Here is a 24,530-nt window from a genome sequence, read left to right as displayed (position 1 = left end):
TTGTGTTTCTTATAGGAAAAATTGGAGCGGGCATATAATAATTCCTTTGTGGAAATTTTTATTTTCATTGGAACGTTCCAAAACAATTACATACTTTTACTGAATCCTTGAGGTATATTCTCAATCCATGATCGCATTTGTCAATCACGGTATTTTATTTTGAAAATCAACCGGATTCTCTCGTTTCTATGAGTCACTTCCTATCGACGCAGACCACTCACGGCACGCGGACAAAATAGACCGGACACTGAAACGATCGCTGTAGGGCGCGAGCCGGCCGCAGAGGTGCATGCCGCTTCGAGGTTAACAAGGCCGGCGAAAGGAAGTGGGCTCAGTTCTGCGGCTTTTCGCGGCTCTTCCGTGGTGTAAAGTGGCCTGAACAGGAGGGCTGTCGCTCGAGCATGATCTTCGCGGCTCTTCCGTGTCCGGTGTGAACCAGGCATGAATCGCGCGTTAAAAGAAAATCCCTGTGACTATGGTTTGGTTTGGGCGCGCCACTACAGCTCACTGGCAACCACAGGAGGGGGAAGGAGAGTGAAAGACGCTGCGATCTAAAATGTAGCCACTTGAAGTTGCTGTTTCTTCTTCGAAATCTCCAAATATTACACACTGGACCTTTAATTGAACTGAATTTGCTTCCCGAGATGTGAGCTGCCTTCACTGCCAGCCTTGTGTCTGTCGCTAACGACAGCAAAGGCTAAAGAGCAGCTAACTCTTCCTACAAATGTCTAAATGTCTGGATCGCTGGCTATGGAGAGACAGCGAGCGCGGCCTGTTGCGTTACATATATGAGCGGAATACAAACTAGGACGGCTGACTAATGAGCTGCGCCGTCGTTGTCGAGCGTCTGAAGGCCTCTCCATCAAACGCAACCCACCGCTGAAGCCCGACTGGTTGTGTTTGCCTGAATTGGTGCGTGCTTTTGCCGTCGTCAGCGGGTTTGTTTGTTTGATTGCACCCACCGCTCTGTGGCGGAACGCTTTAGTTGCTGATGGGTTGTGTGTGCATGTGTTTGTTTCCGTTGCTGATTAGCTCCCGCGGTACATCGGCGCACCGTCCAGTCCAGTCCAGTTAGTGTTTCCATTGTTAAAGGCCGGGAAAGAAAGAGCCTTGCGTTGATAGTGGCTTTCTGTTGCCCCAGAAACATATTTTGTGAGTGAGTGAGTAAGTGAGTGACTTTCTAAATACATACAGGGACAAGGTACAATAAACATTGACCCTATAAAATAGGCTGAGATGTATTATACAGGTTTTAGCTATGCGGCTAGTTTCCACCTGTAATATTCCTGGACACATAAATGAATATTTTCTTATTCTCTCTCTCTCTCTCTCTCCCTCTCTCTCTCTCTCTCTCTCTCTCTCTCTCTCTCTCCCTCTCTCCTTCTCTCTCTCCCTCTCCCTCTCTCTCCCCCAGACTGACGCCGCTGCGCTACGACCAGCGCGACCGCATCACGCACCTGGGCGAGCTGCAGTACAGCGTGGACGAGGACGGCTTCCTGCGCCAGCGCGCCAACGACCTGTTTGAGTACAACTCCAACGGCCTGCTCACCCGCGTCTACAACCGGGCCAGCGAGCGCGCGGTGTGGTACCGCTACGACGGGCTGGGCCGCCGCGTGGCCACCCGCAGCAGCGGCGGCGAGCAGCTGCAGTTCTTCTACGCCGACCTGGCCAACCCCACCCGCGTCAGCCACATGTACAACCACAGCAGCAGCCTCATCACCTCGCTCTACTACGACCTGCAGGGCCAGCTCATCGCCATGGAGCTGAGCAGCGGCGAGGAGTACTACGTGGCGTGCGACAGCGCCGGCAGCCCGCGCGCCGTCTTCTCCAGCAGGGGGCGCCTGGTGAAGGAGATCTTCTACACCCCCTACGGGGAGGTCTACCAGGACACCAACCCGGACTTCCAGCTGGTGGTGGGCTTCCACGGCGGCCTGTACGACCCGCTCACGCGCCTGGTCCACCTGGGGAGGCGGGACTACGACACGCTGGCCGGCCGCTGGACGTCGCCCAATCACGAGCTGTGGGCGGAGCTGAGCAAGGAGCCGCAGCCGGTCAACCTGTACGCCTTCAAGAACAACTGCCCCGTGGGGAGGGTGGAGGAGGTGACCAAGTTCACCACAGGTGGGTGGGGCTCTGGCACTCTCGGACGCTCACAAGGTCCTTATGCACCGGAAGCGAATTAGCAAATCATTATTATTATTATTATTAAATCACGTTTTTTAAAACCTATTCAAGTCAATGGAACCGTCAGCAAATGTGTGATTTTTCGGAGGTGAAAAGACCTCTGACCAATCAAACTGATGATGTATGGTCGATGACGTCACATCAAAACTTCGGTAATGTTCTCTCCCTCTGCAAACGTGGAGGCAGTTGACTGAGCAGTCCTCCACCAGGACATCAGCACTTGAGGATGTGGTCGGCTCCATTGTTTCTCCCTCGGCGCGACAGAGAGAGCCCCAGACTTCATTCGCTTTGCGAATTTTATACACGTATTAGCATCGCGCCTGGTGTATATAGAAAATGTTAGCATTTTCACGTCCCTTATTTGCGTCGCTTCGCTTTTTGTGTGTAAGGACTTTCACATGAATCAAAATAATTGATTCATGTGAGAATCACAATTCTTAGCCTAAAGTTTTATTTTCTGCAGTTTTATTTATGTAACAACATTACGTCTCGTACAGCCTGAGCAAGAACAAAGGTCACCTTTTGTTATAAGTTTTGGTAGTTTTGTTGAATCGTCATTGGAATCAGTTGATGTAGCGTTCAATTGTAGAAAAGAAAATCACATTATATTCTGTTTTGATGCCATCATTTCTCATTATTAACAGACTCTCTCTGCACTTTCTCATTTTTTTTCATCAAGAATTATTTGAATCGAGAATCGTTGGAGTGGAGAATTGATTCTAAATCAAATCGTGCTCCACCCTGTGATTCACATCAATACCGACTCAGACGAGTCGCGCTATTACGACCGTGTTTGCAGATGCAGACAGACAGACAGATATATATTTTTCGCGCTCGGCAGCAGCGACCCTCCTCGCATCTTGCTCGTACTTGGGGGAACATCTGCCTGAACACACAGCGCGTCACTCAGCCTGTGTGGCAGATCGAGAAGATGTGACGGACAGAATGTACCAGCAAGAGGAAAGAGGAGCCGCCACTCTGATCTTTTTTTTTTTTTTTTTTTCTTACTGCGGCTTGTGTTTTGTTCCTCTCTGTCTGTCAAGAACACGCTGTCCCCGCGCCTCCCCACACCCCCAACCTCCCGAGAGACAAAACAGAAACTCAAGCAAGGAGGAAAGAGATGGAGAGAAAAAAAAATAAAGAGGGTTGGGAGAATGAATACAGGGTGGCAGCGGGAGCTGTGTGTGCTTCTGCTTAATGGAACATTCATTTGGCTCGTCACGTTTCCCTGCAGCAGCCTTGTTTATTAGCCGAGGGCTCTGTTTGTCGGTGAAACACCGTCCCGGCCACGTATTACGCCGGTATTGTGTTATTTCCTGTACAAGGTGTTGTTTCCTCGGCCTTGTGACTCCTTGTTTGCTCGGCGGTATTATATTCTTACTCTCACCCCATCTGCGCCCTGTCTTTCTTTCTTTCTGTCTTCCCTTGTTTGTTTAGACATTGGTAGCTGGCTGCAGCTATTTGGCTTCCAGCTTCATAATGTTGTGCCAGGCTTCCCCAAGCCTGACGTGGGCCGACTGGAGCAAACATACGAACTGATGAAGACCCAGACCAAGACGCAGAACTGGGACTCCAGCAAAGTGAGTCCGTCTACGGTGCTATATGATGCTGTGTTTCTCGTTGTCGTTGTGTTTTTTTTGTATCACTATCGCTACCCGGAGCTCACCAATAATTTAGCAGGACGCAGAAGAGCGCAGGGCTTCTTTTTTTTTTTTTTCTTGGCAACAAACACTTTTAAGAACTTAGTTATGTGCACTACCCACTGGGGAAATAACCCTGGAACTTTCCGCTCCGTATTTGTTTGCACTGTCTGTGCCAGTAAGAGCTGGTGGGAGCCGACGCGTCGAGCAGAACCTCAGAACCGCACGTGATGAGAAACTCTGCAGGGTCCTGCTGGTGTGTAATAGGAAATAAGGAAACAAACACGCATTCAATTTAAGTTTGACAAAGTCACAGACAAATGACTGACTTGTGTTTTTGGTTCATTAATGTTCACTAATAAGCAGCAAAGTGGTTCCACTCAGAAGGAGGCAAGGCCACCATGAAGTAGCCCAGCATGTTTCCTGCTTTCACTCTGACATGACAGCTGCTGCAAGAACATCAAACTACAGTTATTAAGAGTCTTAACGATTGTCTATTAGAACTAACAGTCTTTAAAAGTCCTTTAAAGTGACTCCTTGCCTACAGAGTACCGACTTTAGAGCCATTCAATTATTCCCAGTGATGGAAATGATGAAGAGTTTCAGCAACTTTAAGCCTCCTGTGCTGTGGTGGCCCACGGTTCATCATTATTGCCTTAAAAAGTCAGGGGGGGAAAAAAACCGAACGCCGCCTTTTTACAGGGCACATAAAATGAAAACTTGAGTTATGGGGAAATATAAAATGAAACTTTAAATTTATTACCTTGTTGTTTCCTGGAGTAAGTCAAACTTTGCGCATCCCCTGTCACACACAACCTTCACTGTCTGGTCTATATGATGCTTGGAGCCATTATTCACACCTCCAATGAGCTCCCGAGAAACTTATCGGCGATGAAATCGGTCAGTGACTCAGCTGCTTCTCTCCCCTCACCTCAGGTGGTCCTGGGCATCCAGTGCGAGCTGCGGCGACAGCTGCGCAGCTTCATCTCCCTGGAGCGGCTGCCGCTGGCGTCGGAGCCCGTGGGCTCGGCCTGCCACCGGCCGGCCCGCCCCCCGCCCTTCGCCTCGCGGCCCTCCCTGCTGGGCCCCAGCATCCGGCTGGCCGTGTCGCGGGGCCGCGTCAGCGCCGAGGTCATCGGCGTGGCCAGCGAGGACAGCCGGCGCCTGGCCGCCGTGCTCAATGGCGCCGTGCACCTGGGCGGCCTGAGCTTCACGCTGGCCGGCTGCGACACCCACCACTTCCTGCAGTCGCGGCCCGTGGAGGAGGACCTGGCGCTGGGGCTGGGCGCCGGCGGCCGCGTGCTGCTGGAGGGCGGCGTCAACGTCAGCGTGTCGCAGATGAGCGCCGTGGTGGGCGGCAGGACTCGGCGCTTCGCCGACATCACCCTCCAGCAGGGGGCGCTGTGCCTGTGCGTGCGCTACGGCGGCAGCGAGGAGGAGGAGCGGGCCCGCGTGCGCGAGGAGGCGCGGCGGCGGGCGGTGGAGGGCGCGTGGGAGCGCGAGCGGCGGCGGGTGGAGCTGGGCGAGGCCGGCAGCCGGCCGTGGAGCGACGCCGAGCGGCAGCAGCTGCTGGCCGAGGGACACGTGCGCGGCTACGACGGCTACTACTCGCTGCCCGTGGAGCAGCAGCCCGAGCTGTCCGACTGCGCCGCCAACATTCACTTTATGACGCTGAGCGAGGTGGGGGGCAGGTAACAGAGACCCCTGGGCAGCCCCCCACTCCCCCACCCCCACCAAAGACCGCCTGTTTCTACTCCACCACTGGTTTCTTCTACTGTTTCTATACTTTATCAAAATGGGGGGGAGGGGCGGGGGGGGAGATAGAGTTCAAGAAATGATTTAAAGAAACGAGAGAAAAAAATCCGATTGGACGACGACGACGACAACTACAACAGAGGAGGAACGAGAAGAAAGACTCGAGGGGAAAGAAGAAAAAAAAACATTTCCAAATGCCTTTAAATGTGACAAAATGATGGTATTTTATTATTATCGTCCAGTTTCTCCGATTTCTAACAGTGGCACAAGCAGTGTGTGGTTTGGCTGTGGCTTCGCTTTTTGTATCCCGACGCACCGACCGACTGACCGACCGACCGACCGACCGACTGACTGACCGACCGTCTGTCATTTTGTTGTTTCAACGCCGTTCATCACCTTTGGACTTTTATTGGAAAACCCATCGAACTGTAGAGATGAAGACATTTAGGATTGCCGAGTGGATAATCCGTCACATGAAGACCACCACGACGAGAAAGGAAAAAAAAGAAAGAAAAAAAAAAAAAAAACAACGAGAAAAATCCAGAACTCTCCAGTTGCCATTTGAGTTCCTACATGGTTTACTTACCTCGGATATACTGTCGTTTACATATTGTGTAAGAGAGGCCTTGTTCTACTCTTGACACCCCCCTTTAGAGGAGGAAGCCTCTCCGGGGGTTTTTCCCGCCTCTGGTGTGATCCAACAGTAGTTTGTATGAGTGTGTATACTTCAAAATCAAGAATGTACATAGCCAGTGCTTTCACACTGAAAAAAGTGCTCAACTGAAGAAGATCAAGAAGAAGAAGAAAAAAAAAACGATTCTGTTGTTCATAAGTAAGTGTCAGTATTGTTAATCAATAGGGGAAAAAAACTGTTACATTTTTTTTTGCAAAGAATTATACATGGCTATAGTAAATATTCTCGCTGAAAGATCTGACTTTATTGGGTTACAATGCTGATTAAAGTTATTATGTGTGAATTACCAGATCGCTGCCTGGGGATTCTGAGGGGCGCACACACACACACACACACACACACGCACACACACACACACACACACACACCAAACTGTAACTTGTAACTCTGAGAATTGGGCGGCCGTCATTACGGCCCCAAGCTGCAGTTTATGCATGAGGAACCTCCGTCCGTCTTGAGTCGAAGAAGAAGAAGGAGATGAAAAAGCAAAGGAGGAGAGGGAGAAGAGGGAAGCGGGTGGTGGTGTGTGTGTGTGTGTGTCTGTGTCTGTGGGGGGGGTAGATGTGACAGCTGAGGCTCCGTCAGTGGGCGGCGGTGAGTGCAGGAGGGGGCAGGACCTGGAGTTGGCGGCGCCGCTCTCCGCAGCTTGTCTTCCCTCATTAAGAAATGCCAATCAGGCCGCCGTGTGAAACACTTCCAATCCTGCCCACACCCTCCTCCACACACCCCCCCCCCTCCCTCCACACACCCCTCCCACCCAAAATAGAGGAAAGTTAAAAAAAATAAATAAAATAAAAGTTTAAAAACTTTTTCCCCCTCCCTTTAAATCCTCCGTCGCTAATCCACCTCCCCGTCTGTCTGCCTCCCCCGACTCACCCCACTCCCTCCCTCCCTCCCTCCCACCCACCTCCACACCGCCATCTGCCCGCACATTAATTCTTTGTGTTTCTCTCCCAATGGCTGCGGATGACAGAGCCGCAGCAATGCATATGTTTGCGACTCGCATGCAGGTGATATACGTCGCCGCAGATCGTCTGCGATGCACCTTCCCTCCCATCTCGCACTCCTTTATTATTTTTTTTTCTTTTCTGAAACCATATGCTCGACGAGATACCGTCCAACCTCATCTCGGCGGAGGAGAGACGGAGGGTCCGGTTGCTAGGAGACTGCTGCGCCAAAGAATAATGTGGTTTTGAGAGGACGCTGCTGCCTCTGTTTCTCTGTCTGCTTCTCTCCCCACCGCAGCCGTCCTCAGTGTCACGACGTGAATGACAAGCGAGTCATAGGTTAGATGTGTCTGACGGGTGATCAAAAGTCAATGATTTTATTCCCACTGATTATTGCTTGTTTGTTTGTTTATTTGTTTATTTTTGGGTGGCACCCATACATCAGGATCGCTTTGAGAAAAACAGAAATACAATGTTTGTCGCTGACCTGTTACGTAATAAGAAACAACCTGGAGGATTCTAAAGCACTTCCTGTAAAGAAAAAACTGATCTGAGATAAAATGAGAAGACAGATGAGAAGATCTGAGCAAAAGTACTGAAAGCGAAATACGGGGGCTGTTAAGGGTTAAGTGAAGTCGCATTTCACTTTATTGTAATACAGTAGTATAGTAGTAATATAGTAGTATACACAGTGGGGCGTACCCTTAAAAATTCTCCCCACACTCAAATGAAATATTTGTGGAAAAAGCGTTTATCTTTGTTTTTCAGACAGACGCGAACAAATGCAAGTGAATAAAACCCCTTTATGTGACTTCATCCTTCCGAAAACATCCGGTTTCAAAGCTGAACAGGACAGCGAGGAGTCAGAAAGAAGGAAATAACCAGCAGACTTGAGACTTGATTCTGACTACACAACATCACAAATGCAAGCGCTATCCAAAAAAAAACTTTTGTCTTTTTTTTTTTTCTTTCCACGTGTTTCTGGGTTCAAGGCTTGCACCTCAGCGCCTGCCGCACCTTCTTGTTGTGTCCCTGTGCAGGATGTGGCATGTGAGTGTGCTGAGATGAGGAGGAGGAGAAGGAGGGGGAGGAGGAGGAGGAGGAGGAGGAGGAGGAGGAGGAGGAGGAGGAGGAGGGCTTCCGGTAGTTGTGTGTCTCCGACTGGCTGATACCGTCTTCCGCCGCCGCTGCTTCGGCGAGTGTCGTCTGCGCCCTCCTCTGAGCCGTGACGGGGTAGAGCAGATTCATGGCGATTCCCTGTTCGGGCTTCTGGAAGGCCGCTATCATGTTCTTGATGTTCCGGAAATATCGTTTTGGCACACCGGGGGAGGTCTGAAACAGAAGCAAGGGAGGGAGAGGAGTTTTTTCGTGGTGATACCAGACCAGACTGACACAGCAATTAACCTCTGGAGATTTACTGTTTACAAGACATCTGATATTGGAAAAAAAAAAAAAAAAAAAGCAAGCAGGGATTAAGGCACAAGAGTCAGCATGGGTTACTATTCATTATTATTATATTATTGGAATGTTTTTATCCGTCCGCTCACTCACAACCCAGTTCAAGTAAAATGGCATCGTAGTCGCAGGACGTCAATAAAATTGAATGTGCAACTGGTGCAGGATGGAGACGGCACACGAGGGACTACAAGTCACAAAAGGACAATTGTTATTTTTAGAGCGCCAAAACCATTTACTTCCCTGGAGGGTTTTTATTTATCCGAGTCAACAACAAGAACAAGTTGTAAGACTTAGCATTAGTAGTTATATTTATCAAGAGTTTGTGTTTCTGCTGTGTTGGAATATTTAGCAAAGTCGTTTTAAAGCAGTTCATCATTTGTATTACTATTTCCCCCCCCCGAAGTTTCAAACCAGTTTGACCTCACACTGTCACATGGTTCCTCCTATGTTTCCTAAACATAAATCATTCAGCCCGTCATCATCAGAATCATCATTTCTGTCAAGTTGGCGACTTTTACAACAAGTGTCATTAGTTGTATCTATTTTGCTGTTAGAAGGGGAGAAAATCTCGCTCTGGAACGTATTAAGTATAATGATTAGATCAAGCCAGCACGCGCCGCCGCGGTACATTGTGGGCGCTTCGTCACCTTCGCCGCGCCAATGGTCTCATTTCAGTGATTGTGAGTGAATAAATCGCACGAGCGACGCGAAACAAATTGTTTATTTGAGCTCGCAGCGTGTCTGTCACGAGCTTCGCCGCGCGTACACGTGATGAGAAAAGAAGAAAGGAAGAAAAAAAAAAAAAACAACAACGAAGCGAGGGGCCAAAATGCGGTTGGAACCGTGAGGCGACAACCAACCTTCAGATGTCTGCCCAGAGCCCGCCGCTCGCGACTCTTTGGAGGCAGAGATAGTTCTAGAATGTTTTTTTATTTTTATTTTTTTACTTATTTATTTATTTATTTAGTCTCTCGACGGCTCCACTCTCTCTCTCTCTCTCTCTCCCTCTCACACGCACACACTCTCTCTCCCAGCATGGCTGTGAAAATATGAGTCCAGCTGTCAGTTTGACGACGTAGTTGGTCCAAAAGCTCTCAGGGGAGCAGCTAGAGGGGGGCGGTGGGGGCCTGGTTAGGGGTTCTGGGGGGACAGCCAGGGGGGGCACTGGCACCCCTTTTAATATGATTACTCAAAGTGCCATTACTCCAAAATGTGACTGGCTCTCTGCCTGTAGCCTCCCTTCAGAGGCTCAGGGTTGTTGGTGTTTGTTTTTAGGCATTTTCTTGTAAATGGTAAATGATATGAAGCGCGAGGGGGGGGGGTCACATTATGAGAGCCGCGTATTTATTTCTCTTTGTTTGACACCATGCTGAGTTGGACTGTTTGCTTCAAACGCAGCCGTATACATCTTGTGAGCTGTTTTGTTTATATATAACTTATAACATATCACGAGAGAGTGACATTTATGAAGAACGGTACACCAAAATATTTTTTTTTTTTTCTCTCTCATATTATTTCTTATTTTCCTCCTGAGCTAAATTCTTGTCCGCGCCGTGGATGCGTGTCAAGGATCACTATCTCGACTGAAATGTGTAGTTGTGACCTGGACGCACGTGCAGAAGGCGGTTTGCGGGTTGAACGCGGGCGATGGCACTGAACAGAATTTGCACTCTGTGACTTGAGAGGGATTCTTAATATGATAAAGATCAAGACACACAAGTGGGTCCAAAAAAACGGCGTCTTTCAATCCTAATGGGAGCATCCAGAAGAAATCAGAGGCAGATGTTTGCCGAGCTGGAAATGATAGAATTATCAGCCAGCGCGCAAAGGGAAAGTGATGTGAGAGGCCTAAGTGCATCTTGAGGCCGAGGCTCCAGCGATCAAGTTGCAGCATACGATCAGCCTTCAGGGAGGATCGGCCAGGGTTGCACGCCTGCATTAGCGATCCGCAACATCTGCTGGATGTCGCCGCTGCACTCAACATCTCTCGACGCCTGACACTCTTATGGCTTTACCAGAAATTGACGGTCAGCTCATTAAGACTTAGAGTAGCAAAAACTGCCTGATTAAGAGAGAAGAGCACGTGTGCAGCGGATGAAGCCCAAGTTCACGATGGAAGGAAGCAAAATGAAGTGTCTTACATCTGCAGCCCACGAGCCGCTGACGTCCTTCTGCAGTCTGTAAGTGTAGACGTAGCCTTGGCACCTGCACACAGAGAAATAAGTCTGGGCCTTTTTTTCTTTTTTTTTAACATTTCAGTACATTAACAGAAATGATGTGTTTATTTCCCCTCACGTTTCCCACATCATATTCTTTTCTCCACCAACTTGCACCAGCTTGCCAAACGCTGAGACTTTCAGAATCATCATTTCCACGAGCAAGTAAAAAAAAAAAAAAAATGTTTTCGCTTCAAAATTCTCTCCAAGTGTAGGCAGAGCACCTCCAAGGTGACGATCAAGCATTTGAAGCAGAAAAACGATTTCTTATCCTTTTTCAGCTTGCATTTATTTTTGATTTCGTCAATCTTTCAATCGACGTGTTCTTGATTAAAAACACGGTGAGGGGGCGCTTGGATGGGGCTGACGTGCCCAGAACCTGAGCAGAACCTGAGCAGAACAAGTGCTCCCGCTGACGAGATACTCACAGCACACACAGGCAGTAGACTCCAGGCACCGAGTCGCTGTTCCGGAGCAGGTAGCTGCCGTCGCGGCCGTCCTGGCTCAGCCGCCGCTCGCCCTCCGCTTTGCCGATGGGTCCGTGGTAGACGGACAAGTTCTCCATCTCCATCTCGTCTGCGACGCCCCTGGCAGCTCTGCTATCCGGCTGCCAGCGTTCCTCTCTCTCTCCCTCCTTCTTCTTCTGCTTCTTCCCCTTTCTCGGGCCTCCTGTAAGACTTTCTACAAAGGAAATCCCTCCAGGTCCTTGTTGTGCCTTCAACAGGTGTCCGGCAGAGTGAAAACTCTGAGGTTCTCCTGATTGTTGTCTTTCGCTTCCTCCCCAACACCCGCTTGCAGTGCCTCCCTCACGTCTAACCTTTATGGCGTTGCCGCTGCTCAGTCGTCTTTTGGCGACTGCACATGCATGTGCAAGGCGTGAACGCCGGTTGCCATGTGTGTGTGTGTGGGTTTGCGTAACTGCAGGAAATGATGTTATTTTTTTTTGACAGGAAACAACATCTAAGATTGTAACTGAATTATTTCCACATCAATAGAAAGCACGAGTGAGAAAGGTGAAAAAGCAATATCACCTCTTTTTTTTTCTCACCAGTGGAAAATGTAAATTTGCATTCGTGTTTTTGACTTCAAGCCTTTTCCTGGCTCAACTGTCTGGAGGCCTCGCTTTGTTTTCGCATTAAAAGAATTTTTTTTGCCTACGTTATCTCTTTCCACCACAGTTTCCATGAATTGTGATGTGCAATATTTTGTCCGGAAGGAGAGAAAAACAGAAGTTGTTAAAATGCAAAATAGTTCCGAGGGGGAAAGTCTTGTATCTAAAATAACCCACATGGCCCTGTTTATGTAAAAATGACATGACCCGCTAAACAGACACGGGTACTTGAAGTACCGCAAGGGCCTGAAATACTGCAGTGTGTTCTGGTGCTGGTGGAGGTGATGGCGTAGGAGTGGTTTTGACCTTTTATACCAACTTGTTTGTAAAATGCAAGATGTAGGCCGCACGTTGCAGCTCTCACGAAGGACAGAGGAGAGCCTGTTATGTTCCACCCACTGGTTTGATGATTTCAATTAAAGTCGAAAATCATAATTTCAGACATTTATACATTATAGAAGCTACTCATGGCTTTAAACGTGATTATCAGAGAAATGATAGTGATGTATGTTATGTAATTGTTTTCTAACTATTGCAGGTTGATTTTAAAAAAAAATATTCCCATGAGCAGAATATTTGCATTCTCATCTCAAACTGTGGCACCTATTTGTGCTTATTAGAATTCAGTAATATATCTCTCTTTTTTTTTTTATGAAATCAGGTTTTTATTATCTTAAATCTCCATGGTTTAAGGTAATTTGACAAATTATATCCCTTAAGCAAAGTTTTATGTGCCTGCCAGGTATAAATACACGCTTCTGTCTGTCATTTTCTGCAAAGTTGCAACTCACAGCAACACGTCGGCTGAGACAAACACAAAGGTAACACAACCCGTTTCCTCCGTGTTTCTTTCTTCTTCTTTTTTTCTTTTTTTTTCTAAAGAAAGAATGAAACAGAAAGAAAACCACAATTGTTCACGCGTCAGGTCTTGTGTGAAAATCATCTCACGGTGTTGCGGGGAGCCTGCTGTCACCTGCGCTCCGGACCGGCGCTCCGGACCGGCGCGCCGCACGCTTCAGCTCACATTTCCTCACGGGCGCCTCGGCGCCGTACAGGCCGACACGTGTTCCCGGCCGTGTCGTCTATTAAACATGTGTCAAGGACGCCAGCACCTGTTCTGCTGGAGGAGGCTGCGAGGCTCGGGCTAATGGCGCCGTGTGCGGCGACATACTGCCGAGCTGCTGGAGGAACTCCTCCGGCAAGCTGTCCCGTCACTCGCCGAGGTCTGCGCCGCGTCAAATCAGGGATTCGGTGATTAAAATGTTGAATGTTTGCAGACAGTGATGTGTCGCGCAAGCTGCTGCCAGCGCGGCGTCTGGCTCGCGACAGGCAGCGGAGATGGATACATGTATATACAGCGAGGGGATGGGATGGGATGGGATGGGATGGGGGCGGGGGGGTGCAATCCTCTGTGATGATGATGATGCTTTTATACCTGCCATCAGACTAGTTCAGGATGCCTCCTCCTCCTGCTGCTGCTAAAAGAGCCTTTAGAAAGACGTTTTGAGAAGATAGTTTGTTTCATCATCCTTTATGACTATGATGACTTTGGCTCCTCCACAATTCCAGGTGCTGCAGCAAACACCCTAGAGAGAGAGAGAGAGAGAGAGAGAGAGAGAGAGAGAGAGAGAGAGAGAGAGAGAGAGAGAGAGAGAGAGAGAGAGAGAGATTTGAGAGGGGACGTGAAAACATGCACGTCATTTTTATTCACGCCCCTCCCCCTCCCTTCAACCGCCCTTCACTTCTGCTGCTACACTTCTGACACTTCTGACCTGCATCAGCACCGGTCAGAGTCCACCGGGCTCAGCCGTGCTAAAGCGGTCAGTTGGGGGTCATTATCTCTGCTTGCGCAGCCCTTCAGCGCCATCCAGTGGCAAGAACAATAAAACACATACTTAAATTGGCATTTTAAGGAAAATGAGAAAGTTCTGCCTCCGACTGAGCCTGAGCGTGTTGTTGGTGCCCGATGTTGCAAAAGGAAGATGCAAATCACATCACTTTTTCCATGTAGCACTCACCCGTCTCTGATTAATAACCAATGGGTTTAACACTGTGAAACCAAATTACAGCGCACTCTGCGGTTCCGGCTGGAAAGCAGAGGACAGTCAACACAGACCGCAGTGAATCCATGGTGGGGAGAATAACACACGGAGATACATGTGTGATAAGCAGCAAGCGCACAACAGGCCGGAAGGGACGCCATTGTGGGGAGGTGAGTCTCAGATTGTGATATCTGCGGTAGATGTCTGTAGAATCCGAATGGGGATGAGAGCGTCTGTCTGTCTGTCTGTCTGTGTGTCCGTCCGTCAGGACAAACACGACACTGGTTCTTTGGCGGCGGCAGCGCAGCTCCGAGCTGCAGCTGTTGGACGCTTCTTGGGAAAAAGGAAGGCAAGGGATCGTAAATGGAATCTGTTTCAGTAAACAGCTGCAGGAGTGACAACTGGAACCGAATGAAGCAGAGAGGTTTCCATCGCGGCAACACGGCCTGTGTTTTTCTGAGGCCACGTGAGAGTTTTATTTTGAGAGAGATGTTTTTTTTTGCTTTATTTAAATTCACGTGAGAAATGGTACGCCCCTTGTGATGGAGACATTGAGAACAGTAAAGGTTGATTAGGTAATAACTCTCCCTATCTTTAAAAAAAAACAAACAAAAAAAAACCATAACAAATACAGCATTTTTTTATGAGTTAAAGCAAAAGATTAAAAAAAAACCCAACATATTTATTTTAAAAATCGTTACTCACTTAAAAAAAATGAAACAAAAAAGTGTAATTGAAGCTTGTCTGTGTTTTTGAATTTAGCCACAATTACAGTAATTTCACTTTTTTCACCCAATTTTAATAATGTAGTGTCAGGAACCAGCAGTGACAGAGAAAAGACATGTTATTATACCATATTAGGAGCATTGACAGAGAGAATTACGGTCCATTTAGTCTCTTTCATCGCCGTGTTTACACCAAACAGGGTGCATCACCTTTCAGTCACAAAACAAGGACGTGGCTGCATGCATACAAATATCTTCATCAGCTTTTTTTGAGACGTGAGTCTGCATTCGCCTGCTGAATATGAGTCTCTCCTGATCGTGACTCGGTCTAGACTACTGCTGTTTCTTCCTTGCTGCGGAAGCACTGAGCTCAGTTTGAGTGGAAGTCATTTCACACACGGACGCTTATTGGAGTTTTGGGATGTAGAAGAAGAAAAAGCCTCCTTTGGGGGAGGAGGAGATGGTTTTAAGTGGGGTTGGTGGACTCCACCATGGCCAGGTCTTTGAGGTCGCTGAGTTTCCTGGAGAAGGAGCTCAGCCGGGTGCTGAACGAGCCCCTCTTCTGACTCTGGTCCTCGTCGCGAGCCTTTAGGCAGGCGCACAGCCTCTTGTAGAAGCTGCCCAGGCGGCCGCGGAAGTGGTTCCCGATGAAGCAGTAGAGCACGGGGTTGATGGCCGAGCTGGAGAAGCCCAGGCACAGGGTGAACGGGGTGAGCGTGTGCACCAGCCAGTCCACCGCGCAGCCCTCCAGCCAGCCCTCGGACCTCAGCAGGTCCAGGAAGGTCACGCAGTGGAAGGGGAACCAGCAGAAGAAGAAGGCCAGGACCACGGCCGCCACCGTCCACAGGACTCGCTCCAGCCGCCGGCCCTCCAGGGGTCTACCGGCACCGGCGCCGGAAGAGGCCCCGGACCTCACCGAGTGGGACTTGGAGGCGGGGCCACCTGGGGGCGACGTGCTGCTGCGCGCCCTCACCAGGCCCGTGTCGGCCATCAGGTGCCTCCCGATGGAGCAGTAGCAGCAGGAGATGATGAGCAGGGGCAGCAGGAAGGACAGGATGACCTTCATCAGCACCAAGGTCACGTACCTGCAAAAGAGGATTAGGGCCATAAGAGGTGAAAAAAAATGTAATAGGAAGGAGATTTTTATTTAAGTTTTCATTTCAAGTTTTAAGTTGAAATTTTGTGAATAAAGTCAAAATTTCGTAGAAAAAAGTCAACGTATAAAAGATGAAATTCGGGGAATAAAGTCAACGTATAAGAGATGAAATTCGGGGAATAAAGTCAACGTTAAAAAAGACGAAATTTTGTGAATAAATTCAAAATTTTGTGGGAAAAAGGCAACATAAAAAAGACAATTTTCGTGAATAAAGTTGACGTAAAAAAGGAAGAAAATTTGTGAATAAAGTCGAAGTTGATAAAAAGAAGACAAAAATTCTTGAATAAAGTAGAATTTTTTTACATTTGAATAAATTGGCGAGTAGACTAGATGGATGGTGGAGTAACCCAGTAACCCAGTTAAAAGTTAACTGCTGAAAACAGGTGTATCCCACAAGGTTCACCCACAGTAATCAGGAAACTGGCAAAAACGGAAGTACTCCACTAGACTTGGGCGCAGAGCCTTTTAACTTACTTCACGTTGACATTAATTGCAAAATTTGGATTTTATTCACAAAATTGCATCTTTTTACGTCAACTTTATACTTAAAGTTTTGACTTTAATTTTAACTTTTTTTTTTTTTTTTCTCTTTTTGTGTTCCTAACCCTCTTCCGTACGTACCACAGGCGGCTGGGGTAGGCGATGACGCAGGCGTCCACACCGAGCCCCTCCAGACGGTGGAGCTGCCTCAGGTAGAGGGTGGGGGCGGTGCAGGCGCAGGCCAGCACCCACACCAGCACGCAGGCCAGCAGCGCCCGCCGGGGGTCGCGGGCGCCCTGCGAGCGCAGCGGCCGCACAATGGCCAGGTAGCGGTCGGCGCTCATGGCGGTGATGAAGAAGATGGAGGCGTAGAGGTTGAGGTGGAGCACGCCGCCGCACAGCTTGCAGGCCAGCCAGCCGAAGGCCCAGTGGTAGCCGTGCGAGTAGTAGACGGCCCACAGCGGCAGCGAGAGCAGGAAGAGCAGGTCGGACACGCACAGGTTGAGCATGAAGGTGTTGGCCGCCGTCCTGCGGGTGGCGCCGGCGTGGCCCAGCACGCACACGGCCAGCGCGTTGGCCACCACGCCGGCGGCGCAGATGACGCTGTAGGCGGCGGGGACGACCGTCGCCGCGGGGACGGAGGGCCAGTCGCTGCAGGGGGGCGCCAGGGAGGAGTTGACGTCTGGGGTCGGGGTGGGGAAGGAGGTGGAGTTGGAAGGGAGCAGGAGGAGGAGGTCGCCGGAGGTCGTCCCCATCGCGGATCCACCGGGTCTTGTTGTCTCCGCGTCACTCGCTTTGGCTTCCCGCCTTTCAGCTCTGCAAGGCCGCTACGAGAGGAAGAAAAGGAGGAAATAAGACGTCCGCTCGACTCGCGGCCGCCTTTTTACGGACATGAGAAAAACATCTTTAGCTACCAGCTGCTGCGACTAACAGCCCGTCCCACTAAGTGATGAGTGATGGCGGCGGAAGTGCATTACATACGTTTTCATGCAGTGATGAGTCGCATGTGAAGGGCTTTTAAATAATCTGGCCCGCTTAATGGCTTCTGTCAGAGTCATTTATTCTGAATTAATGACTTTAAAACAGCAGCGATTCACATGGGGAGGGAACGACTACATTTCAGACTTAGCAGCTTCACAGGAGTCTTGAAAACTAAACTTAAAAAGAAAGAGGATCCGATCTTTTATTCTCTCTTGTGCATTAATTTAACACAGCAGCAGGTAGCAGGCAACAACAAAAAAAGGAAATGGCAATACCTTTGTCCAATTTCGTCGACTAAATGGAATTGAAGTCTAAGCAAAATCAGTCTCACACCCACTTCTGTTTCTTACATAATTACCTGGAGAGAGAGGGAGAGAGAGAGAGAACAAGAGTCGCTGTCCAGTCCAACAAGTCCGGCAGTTTTGTTTTTTTTTGTTCACCGCTTCTTGCAACTCAAAAGTCCATGTCGTCCGTCCTCCTCTCTTAAAACAAGAAGCCGTCTCCTCGGAGCAGCCGCGAGCCAGGCATCGCCTCGGCGGTTTGTCCGTCTGTCTGCGAGAGCCGGAGGAGGTCGGGGGGTCTTATAGCCCCCAGGAGCCCCCTCGGATAGTTGCACAACCAGGAAGTGGCTCGCACGTCACACCTCCATCACGGGCAGGAGGCCGGACTCCACCTGGACACCGGCCAGCCACCCAGTTCCTGCGCAGAGAGAGAGAGTGAGAGAGAGTGAGAGTGAGAGAGAGTGAGAGAGAGAGAGAGAGAGAGAGAGAGAGAGGAAGAGTGAGAATTGCCCTCTGTTTTTGATTTCTCATCCCCGCCCTCTTGCTGTCACTCTGCACCTCGAAAGGCCGGAGCTGAAAATCAAGTCAAGATGTGGATGGGAGGTCAGCACGTGTCTGAGCAGACGGAGGGAGGTGGTGGTGGGGGGGGGGTGACACCCAGGGGTGTCGTCCTCAGAGCCACGACCCACCAACCGACCGACCAACCTGGGGTGGTGGGGGGCGTAGGGGGGGCCGAGGTGGCCTGCTCCCACCCCCCTTCAACGGCTCTGCGTTAATTAGCGGAGCTTCGCTCACTTTGTGACAGCAGCAAGTCCTGCCTGGCGGTCAGATAAGCCATGGGAAATATTTACTCTGTCTCATCGGGCGGAAGTGGAGGCAGCCACTGGGGCAGAGGGAGCGGGAGCGAGAGTGGGGGGGGGGACGGATAAGGAGGAGGACAGGCTGATACTTCGGGGAGTCAACCAGAAGATGAGAGAGGGAGAGAGACGGTGTGAGGGGGAGGAGGCGGGGTCGGGGGGTGGGGGGGGTGGGGTGGGGTGGAGTTGGGAAAGCGGAGATTCCCTCCAGTGGGTTTTTTCATTAAAGCCTCTGGTGAAAGTTAATGAGGGATGCGCACAAAGCTCGGAGACTGATTACATCACAGCTTCTTTGATCAACGGCGTGAGCAGACGTCCCTGCCTCTGTGTGTGTGTGTGTGTGTGTGTGTGTGTGTGTGTGTGTGTGTGTGTGTGCGTGCGTCGCTTTCTGCTCCAATACTTGTGCAACTGGATGCACTTTATCAAAGTCTGGCATGCGTGCGTCGCGTCCATGCGATGTCCTCGCCCCTGTTTACACGTGTACTGCGATGTGTGTGCACACTCTGCCCCATTGGGTAACCGCCAGGATGTGACATGGTGGCGGAGACTCGATGGTTGGGGGTGGGGGGTGGGGGGGGGGGGTGGCAGAGACTTGATGGATGGAGGTGCGACCAGAAAAAAAGAATCGGTTCTTGAGATTCACAAAAAAAACACGCGAAAAGAGGAGGGGAAAAAAAAACACCCCGGTTTAACGTTGGGAGGAATGGGAGAAAAGGTGCGCGGCAGCAGAAGGGGTGGAGTTGACGAGTCGCGCCTTTCCAAACAAGCCTTTCATAATGTCCGTCCACCGGGAGGCTTCCTGGCCAGCTGTGCAGCTTGTTCACGCACGTACACGCACACACACACACACGCGCGCGCACGCACGAGAAACGGGCCCTTCGTCATGACAAGCAGCAACTCAAATTGGGGAATTTATGGCGTCACGCCGACCAATCCAAATAAAGTAACCGAAAAAAAAAACTGAGCTATGTGTCTCTGCCTCCCTGTCGTTTTCATTCCCCTTGAAAACAACAAGACCTTTTACCTCAGCAGCTTTAAAAACACTTTCACATTCGACTAGACTCTGTGGCAGCGTGTATAGAGTTCTGCATACTTTGTGCTTCACTGTTCAACGCGCCACGGTAATTGTTTGTTCATTTCAGATCCTTTTGTTGTCTGTCCATTAATTGGAGTGATGGGTGCTAAACTGCATGTCCAAAATCTGTTCAAATAAAAACATCATATATACCCCAAGCCTAACCTCAACTCCAACCTTAACCCCGATCCCAAGCCTAACCTCAACTCCAACCTTAACCCCGATCCCAAGCCTAACCTCAACTCCAACCTTAACCCCGATCCCAAGCCTAACCTCAACCTTGCATTTCAATTTTTCCAACATTTGGATTTTCCTTCAACTGAGATCAGCTGGAAACAGCAAACAGGCACGTGGAGCTAGCTAGCTAGCTAGCTAGCGCACTGTAGATCAAAAAAGCATCACATTTCTCTCAAACTGACACATCCCATAAATAACATGCGATATGCTTCACCTCACTTTAGGTGAGACGTGTGTGAACTGTGCTGCTGTGAGTTTTTTTTGTTGTTGTTGCCATATTTGGACATGAAACGCTTCAGCTGCACTTGTTGGTGCTTAATTTGTTCCTTATTGAAGAGTCCAGTGTTGTCTATGTATCATGAGTGATAAAATGCAAAATCTCAACATGTCTGGAAATGTTTTTTTTTTTTTTTTTTTTTTTTTTTAAAGACATACTATGTGCTTCTTTTTTTTTATTGTGGGCCAAACTGGTCAAGTGTGTGTGGAGGGGGGGGGGGGGGGGGGTATTGAAACTCTGCAAAAAGATGACTGTTATGTTATAGTTTAGCATTTAAAAGAGTGGCAGAAAGCAAAAAAAAATAGTCATACGTATGTTGTTTCTTTCGGGGGCAGGAGGAAACCCAATTGGATTTGACAGGTTCACTCGTGCTTGTCATAAGAATCTAAGCTTTGATCTTCCGCTTTCTTCGGCAATGTGTTGCCTCCTATTGGCTGACACTAGAGATGCATGTCCTGGCAAATTTGTCTCTCTTTTCCTGGCTTTTAGACAAAGGGAAACGACAAGCACTGTTAGACTTGAACTGGAAACCTTGGGATTCAAGCCCAACCCGAACCCCCCAAGCCCAAACCCAACACTATCTATCTGTCGGCCTCATGCAGCGGGATAAATCCAAATCCACGCATTCAGTAGGTAGTTTAAATATTTAGCCGTCGCAATGAAAGGAAGTGGTGGAAGGCTTAAATGAAAGTGGAAAATGTCCTTTTCACTTTTCAGCAGGACAAAGGATATTTCAAATCAGTGATACTTCAACATACAAATCACTCAACACAGCTGTATGTGGCTAAATTAAAGTGGTGAAAATGTAGAAGAGCTGTTCAGGGGCCAAAAGACTCGGCTCTTCATAGTGAGTTTAATGAAACAATTTATTCACTGAGGTCCCCACCACCATGTTCAAGGCTTCCCATATAAACAGAAGGGTTTTTCAAGACCAGCTCTCCTGCGTGATGAGGTGCACTCCTCTGAATTCACAGAGTTCAGGGTGCCGATATCACACTTTTTTCCATTGCACTAACAGCGAAGCTATGTGCGCTCATGTTTGACACAGCTCTTGTGCTGTTGCCACCTTGAGAGACGCTCGCGTCACGCATCCCGCGTCACACACACCTCGAAAGTAAAGTTGCAAACACTTTCCCTCCTTTTTCTCTGTTTGTCGCAGCCTGTTTGTCATTCTTCAACCGCCGTCAGTCCGCGGAATGCGAATCAATCTAAATCCTGTGTTTGGAAGATCAATAGAATCAATTAGCAGGACGCGGCCTCCAGCTTTTTTTTCTCTCTCTCTTTTTTTTTTTTGGGCCTTCAAGCAGTCGCAGATGTGTCGACTCTGTTTTCACACACACACACACACACAAACAAGAAGAAAGTCCTGTTTTCTCAGTAGTGATAGATGGAAATATTTAGAGGCTGATTAACAGCTGCAGAGTGCGTGGGAGTGTGTTTGTGTGTGTGTGTGTGTGTGTGTGTGTGTGTGTGTGTGTGTGTGTGTGTGTGCGTGCGCGTGTGTGTCTGTGTGTGTGTGTGCTGTTTGATGAACTAAACAAGGCTTCAGTTCCAGTCCGTCCAGTCTGATAAGAAGAGTGATGCACCGAGGAGCATCAGGACTCTTGACCCCCGTCAAGACCTTTTGTTCATCCATCAGCCAGACACGTTCAATAGTTTTCACTGACGCTTAAGATTTTGCTGCTTCATCTGAAAAAGAATTCTACATTTCCTGTTTTTTGCAATCTGTGGTCCTGCTGGGTAATAAAAGGGGGGGGGGGGGGATTACGCATGTTTGCACACTTTAGAGGAAGACCCGTCAAAGTCATTATGCAGTCTGCTCACACAAGTGCCGAAGTCTGCTTATATAATGCTGTTTATGCTCCTCGCCTGATAAATGTGCAATGTGTTTATTTGACGGGCAGGGTCTCCCTCGGTGGCCGGACCCTGGGAAGATAGCCACCAAAAAAGCCACGACCCTCGCGGGGTCCAGCGTGGAAAATCAGGCTCTCTGGGGGTGAGAGGTAAAAGGGTCAGAGCGTGGGGGGTGGGGGGGGTGGGGGGTTGGGTGTGACTGCGAGAGCCCCAACTTCCTCTCGGCCAGTCGGGACAAGATCTGGGAGAGCTCGCCGCCTCCATAACAGGGCTGGAGTCAAAGTTTGGTTCTCAGAGTAGAATCCTGGCAGTGGGATGGAGGTTAGTGGGGAGGAGGAGGAAGCGAGGGAGGCCCATATGCGCAAGGGGACCCTTGAGAGAGGTGGCATGAGGATATACTTAGTGTCACATCTTGCAAGGGGTCCGAGGAGGCTGAGAATTCTCACACTGGCCCCTCGCCGGCTCGCTGGCTGGCTTATAGGGACAAGATGTGGGAAGGAAGGAAGGACGGTAAAGATTTACTGGCCTCCGGCTCTGTTTTCCAACTGAATCAATATGGGCCATGTGGTTCTATTAGCGCCGTTTGAAGATATTGGTTTCGCATCGTTTGGGCTTTTTTTTTTTTCGGAGCGCGTGGTTGTTCTTGCTTAGAGAGCAGTACAGTCACAACACCGCCCACGACTTCTCCAACCCCCCAGAGTCAAAGCGGCAGCAGCGGCAGCAGCAGCAGAGAAGTGTATCTTGCATACCACAGAAAGTCCTGTCTGGTGTTTTCTCACCGAGCGTTACAGGAAAAAGGCAATGAGAAAGCGTAGACGCCCGATCGATCACACACACGCACATAAAACAAGATCCCCAGGGTCATGACCCTGGACAGCCTCACACAGAGTTCATGAGGTCCAGGACGCTCTGGTTCCTCCGAGGAGCAATAAAAAAAAAAAAGAGACATATAAAGACGTTGGGCTGCCAACGAAACACTGTGTACTGATGGACAAAACCAGTAACATGTGGCATCAGAAAGACCTCCGGGAAGTCATCATGCCAGGGTTCCCAGTTATTAATAACTGGCACAGCAAAATCTTTTTCCAAACATCATGATTGTGTTCGGGGGGGGAAAAGAAGACATTAGCAGCATGTTTTCCCCTCTCAGCTGAGAAAGAATTTGTTGTGTTAGTTCCTTGGAGACAACAACCTAATCTTAGTTTGGGACAAAATCTGTGTCACAAAATGAAGAAACACATGTCACGTGCATCAATCTGAATCTGCGAGTCCAGGTCTGAAACATTTAAAGGATTCTATTGGAATCAAATGAAAAAAGTGAGTTCAGGTTTATTTGTCAAGAGAAATCACCAAACTAGCCAACCATCTGATATATATTTTTTTGCTGGTAAAAATACATAGACAGTATACATTCATATTAACAATATAATAATATATGGTACAGATCGACTTGTAACGAGGTGGACATATTGCACCACAGATTTTTCAACAAAACGTGGAATAAAATCAAGTGAGATCCAGTGAGACATAAAAAAAAAAAAAAAAAACAGGAGTTAATTTTAACATCATGTTGCCCTTTAATGTTTAACTCCCCCTCTGGAAAAAGACTCTATGTGTTTGTTCAAACGTATTGAAGGTGCAACAAAGCAGGAAGCTGCAAACAGAGGGTTGAATGTGCTCCCTGTAGTTTATAGAGTTTAGTGATTGATTAGTTGTGCAGGACCACTTTACACAGCTGCAGTGGAACAACACATTTAGATCATTTCTATTTATAAAATGCAGAACCTTAAAACTCTGCTAGTATTTATTCAGGTTTTCTTCTTGTTCAAGGAAGTTCACTTTGTTTTATTGCCGGGGGTTTAAAAGGTTAAATTCCCCCTGAGGAAACTCAGCTTGTCCTCCACATTTGATTTGATGCATTTTTATAGTCTTTGGTGTGACCCGACCAGGATTTGAACCCACGACCTCCAGGTCCTAGAGAGACGCTCTACTGATAAGTCAATGAGCTGTGATCTACATGGCCTGTGCTCGTTTACTATTATAGCACAGGGTGGGTTTTTTATTTTCAATATACGAGACAAAAATCTTTCAGTGTTTCTTTTATGTGCGGTAGTGTCAGGTGTGTGTGTGTGTGTGTGTGTGTGTGTGTGCGTGTGTATCACAGGTGTTCTGGGATGGTGCCACACGGCTGGTGCCAATCAGTCCGTCGGTGCGAGGTGGAAAAAAAAAATCAACTTTCAATCAATCAACTGGTATTTGTACGGCACTAAATCACATCCAAAGACGTCTCAAGGCGCTTTGCACAATCAGAGAAAAAAACCCAACAGGGCCAAACCGGGTGACACCTAGGGTCTCGGTGTGTCACGGTGTGAGAGAGCTGCGCCATCACTCTTTTATTGAGCCTTCCTTCACTGGTCTGGAGTGGATTTTGTTTAGTTTCTGAATCCAGTGTTTGGCCTACATTGTGTAGTGTTTTTGTTTTTGTTTTGTTTTTTTGCTACATCACCAGTGACCTGTAGAAAAGCCTTAATGTTTAAAGGACCAAATGACTGGAACCATT

The 24,530-nt window shown here is 48.7% G+C and overlaps 3 protein-coding genes across 7 annotated transcripts in view; 1 reads left to right on the top strand and 2 right to left on the bottom strand.

Moving 5' to 3' along the window:
• Positions 1-6,396, top strand: part of tenm1 (teneurin transmembrane protein 1) — a 196,597-nt gene extending 190,201 nt beyond the window's left edge. Inside the window, exons 36-38 of the mRNA XM_076043360.1 lie at positions 1,415-2,121; positions 3,622-3,764; positions 4,761-6,396. Of these exons, the coding sequence (XP_075899475.1) occupies positions 1,415-2,121; positions 3,622-3,764; positions 4,761-5,519 (1,609 nt within the window). The 3' untranslated portion in view covers positions 5,520-6,396. The remainder of the gene's footprint in view (positions 1-1,414; positions 2,122-3,621; positions 3,765-4,760) is intronic.
• A 1,454-nt stretch (positions 6,397-7,850) lies between these two features.
• The window catches only part of sh2d1aa (SH2 domain containing 1A duplicate a), a 144,744-nt gene continuing 128,064 nt past the window's right edge, over positions 7,851-24,530 (bottom strand). For 2 of the 3 annotated variants that reach the window (XM_076043378.1, XM_076043379.1), the window contains 3 exons: positions 11,323-11,521; positions 10,820-10,883; positions 7,851-8,552 (listed from right to left, as the gene is read on the bottom strand). In XM_076043378.1, coding sequence (XP_075899493.1) covers positions 8,208-8,552; positions 10,820-10,883; positions 11,323-11,465 — 552 coding nt within the window. In that variant the 5' untranslated portion in view covers positions 11,466-11,521 and the 3' untranslated portion in view covers positions 7,851-8,207. Of the gene's footprint in view, positions 8,553-10,819; positions 10,884-11,322; positions 11,745-24,530 lie in introns of those variants that run through there. The other variant, XM_076043380.1, reaches the window with a different exon arrangement.
• Positions 14,825-18,022, bottom strand: agtr2 (angiotensin II receptor, type 2). Of its 3 annotated transcripts, none has more exons than XM_076043500.1 (3): positions 17,740-18,022; positions 16,550-17,224; positions 14,825-15,857 (listed from the first exon to the last, which is right to left on the bottom strand). In XM_076043500.1, exons 2-3 carry the CDS (start codon positions 17,161-17,163, stop codon positions 15,239-15,241), a joined length of 1,233 nt encoding a protein of 410 aa, XP_075899615.1. In that variant the 5' UTR covers positions 17,164-17,224; positions 17,740-18,022; the 3' UTR covers positions 14,825-15,238. The 3 variants fall into 3 exon arrangements, with proteins under 3 accessions (XP_075899615.1, XP_075899616.1, XP_075899617.1); XM_076043501.1 differs by having other exon boundaries at positions 16,550-17,235; positions 17,748-18,022; XM_076043502.1 differs by having other exon boundaries at positions 16,550-17,222; positions 17,748-18,022.

The sequence above is a fragment of the Nelusetta ayraudi genome, unplaced genomic scaffold (assembly GCF_046127955.1).
Source record: "Nelusetta ayraudi isolate G7.1 ecotype Tasmania unplaced genomic scaffold, CSIRO-AGI_Nayr_v1 ptg000075l, whole genome shotgun sequence".
NCBI classification, from domain to species: domain Eukaryota; kingdom Metazoa; phylum Chordata; class Actinopteri; order Tetraodontiformes; family Monacanthidae; genus Nelusetta; species Nelusetta ayraudi.
This window is presented reverse-complemented; position numbering and strand designations above follow the sequence as displayed.

Coding starts and splice junctions, on each gene's coding strand:
- agtr2 (XM_076043500.1), bottom strand. CDS start 17,163: ATGGGGACGACCTCCGGCGACCTCCTCCTCCTGCTCCCTTCCAACTCC. Junction 15,858..16,549: donor GCCTACCCCAGCCGCCTGTG/GTACGTACGGAA, acceptor CCTCTTTTGCAG/GTACGTGACCTTGGTGCTGA.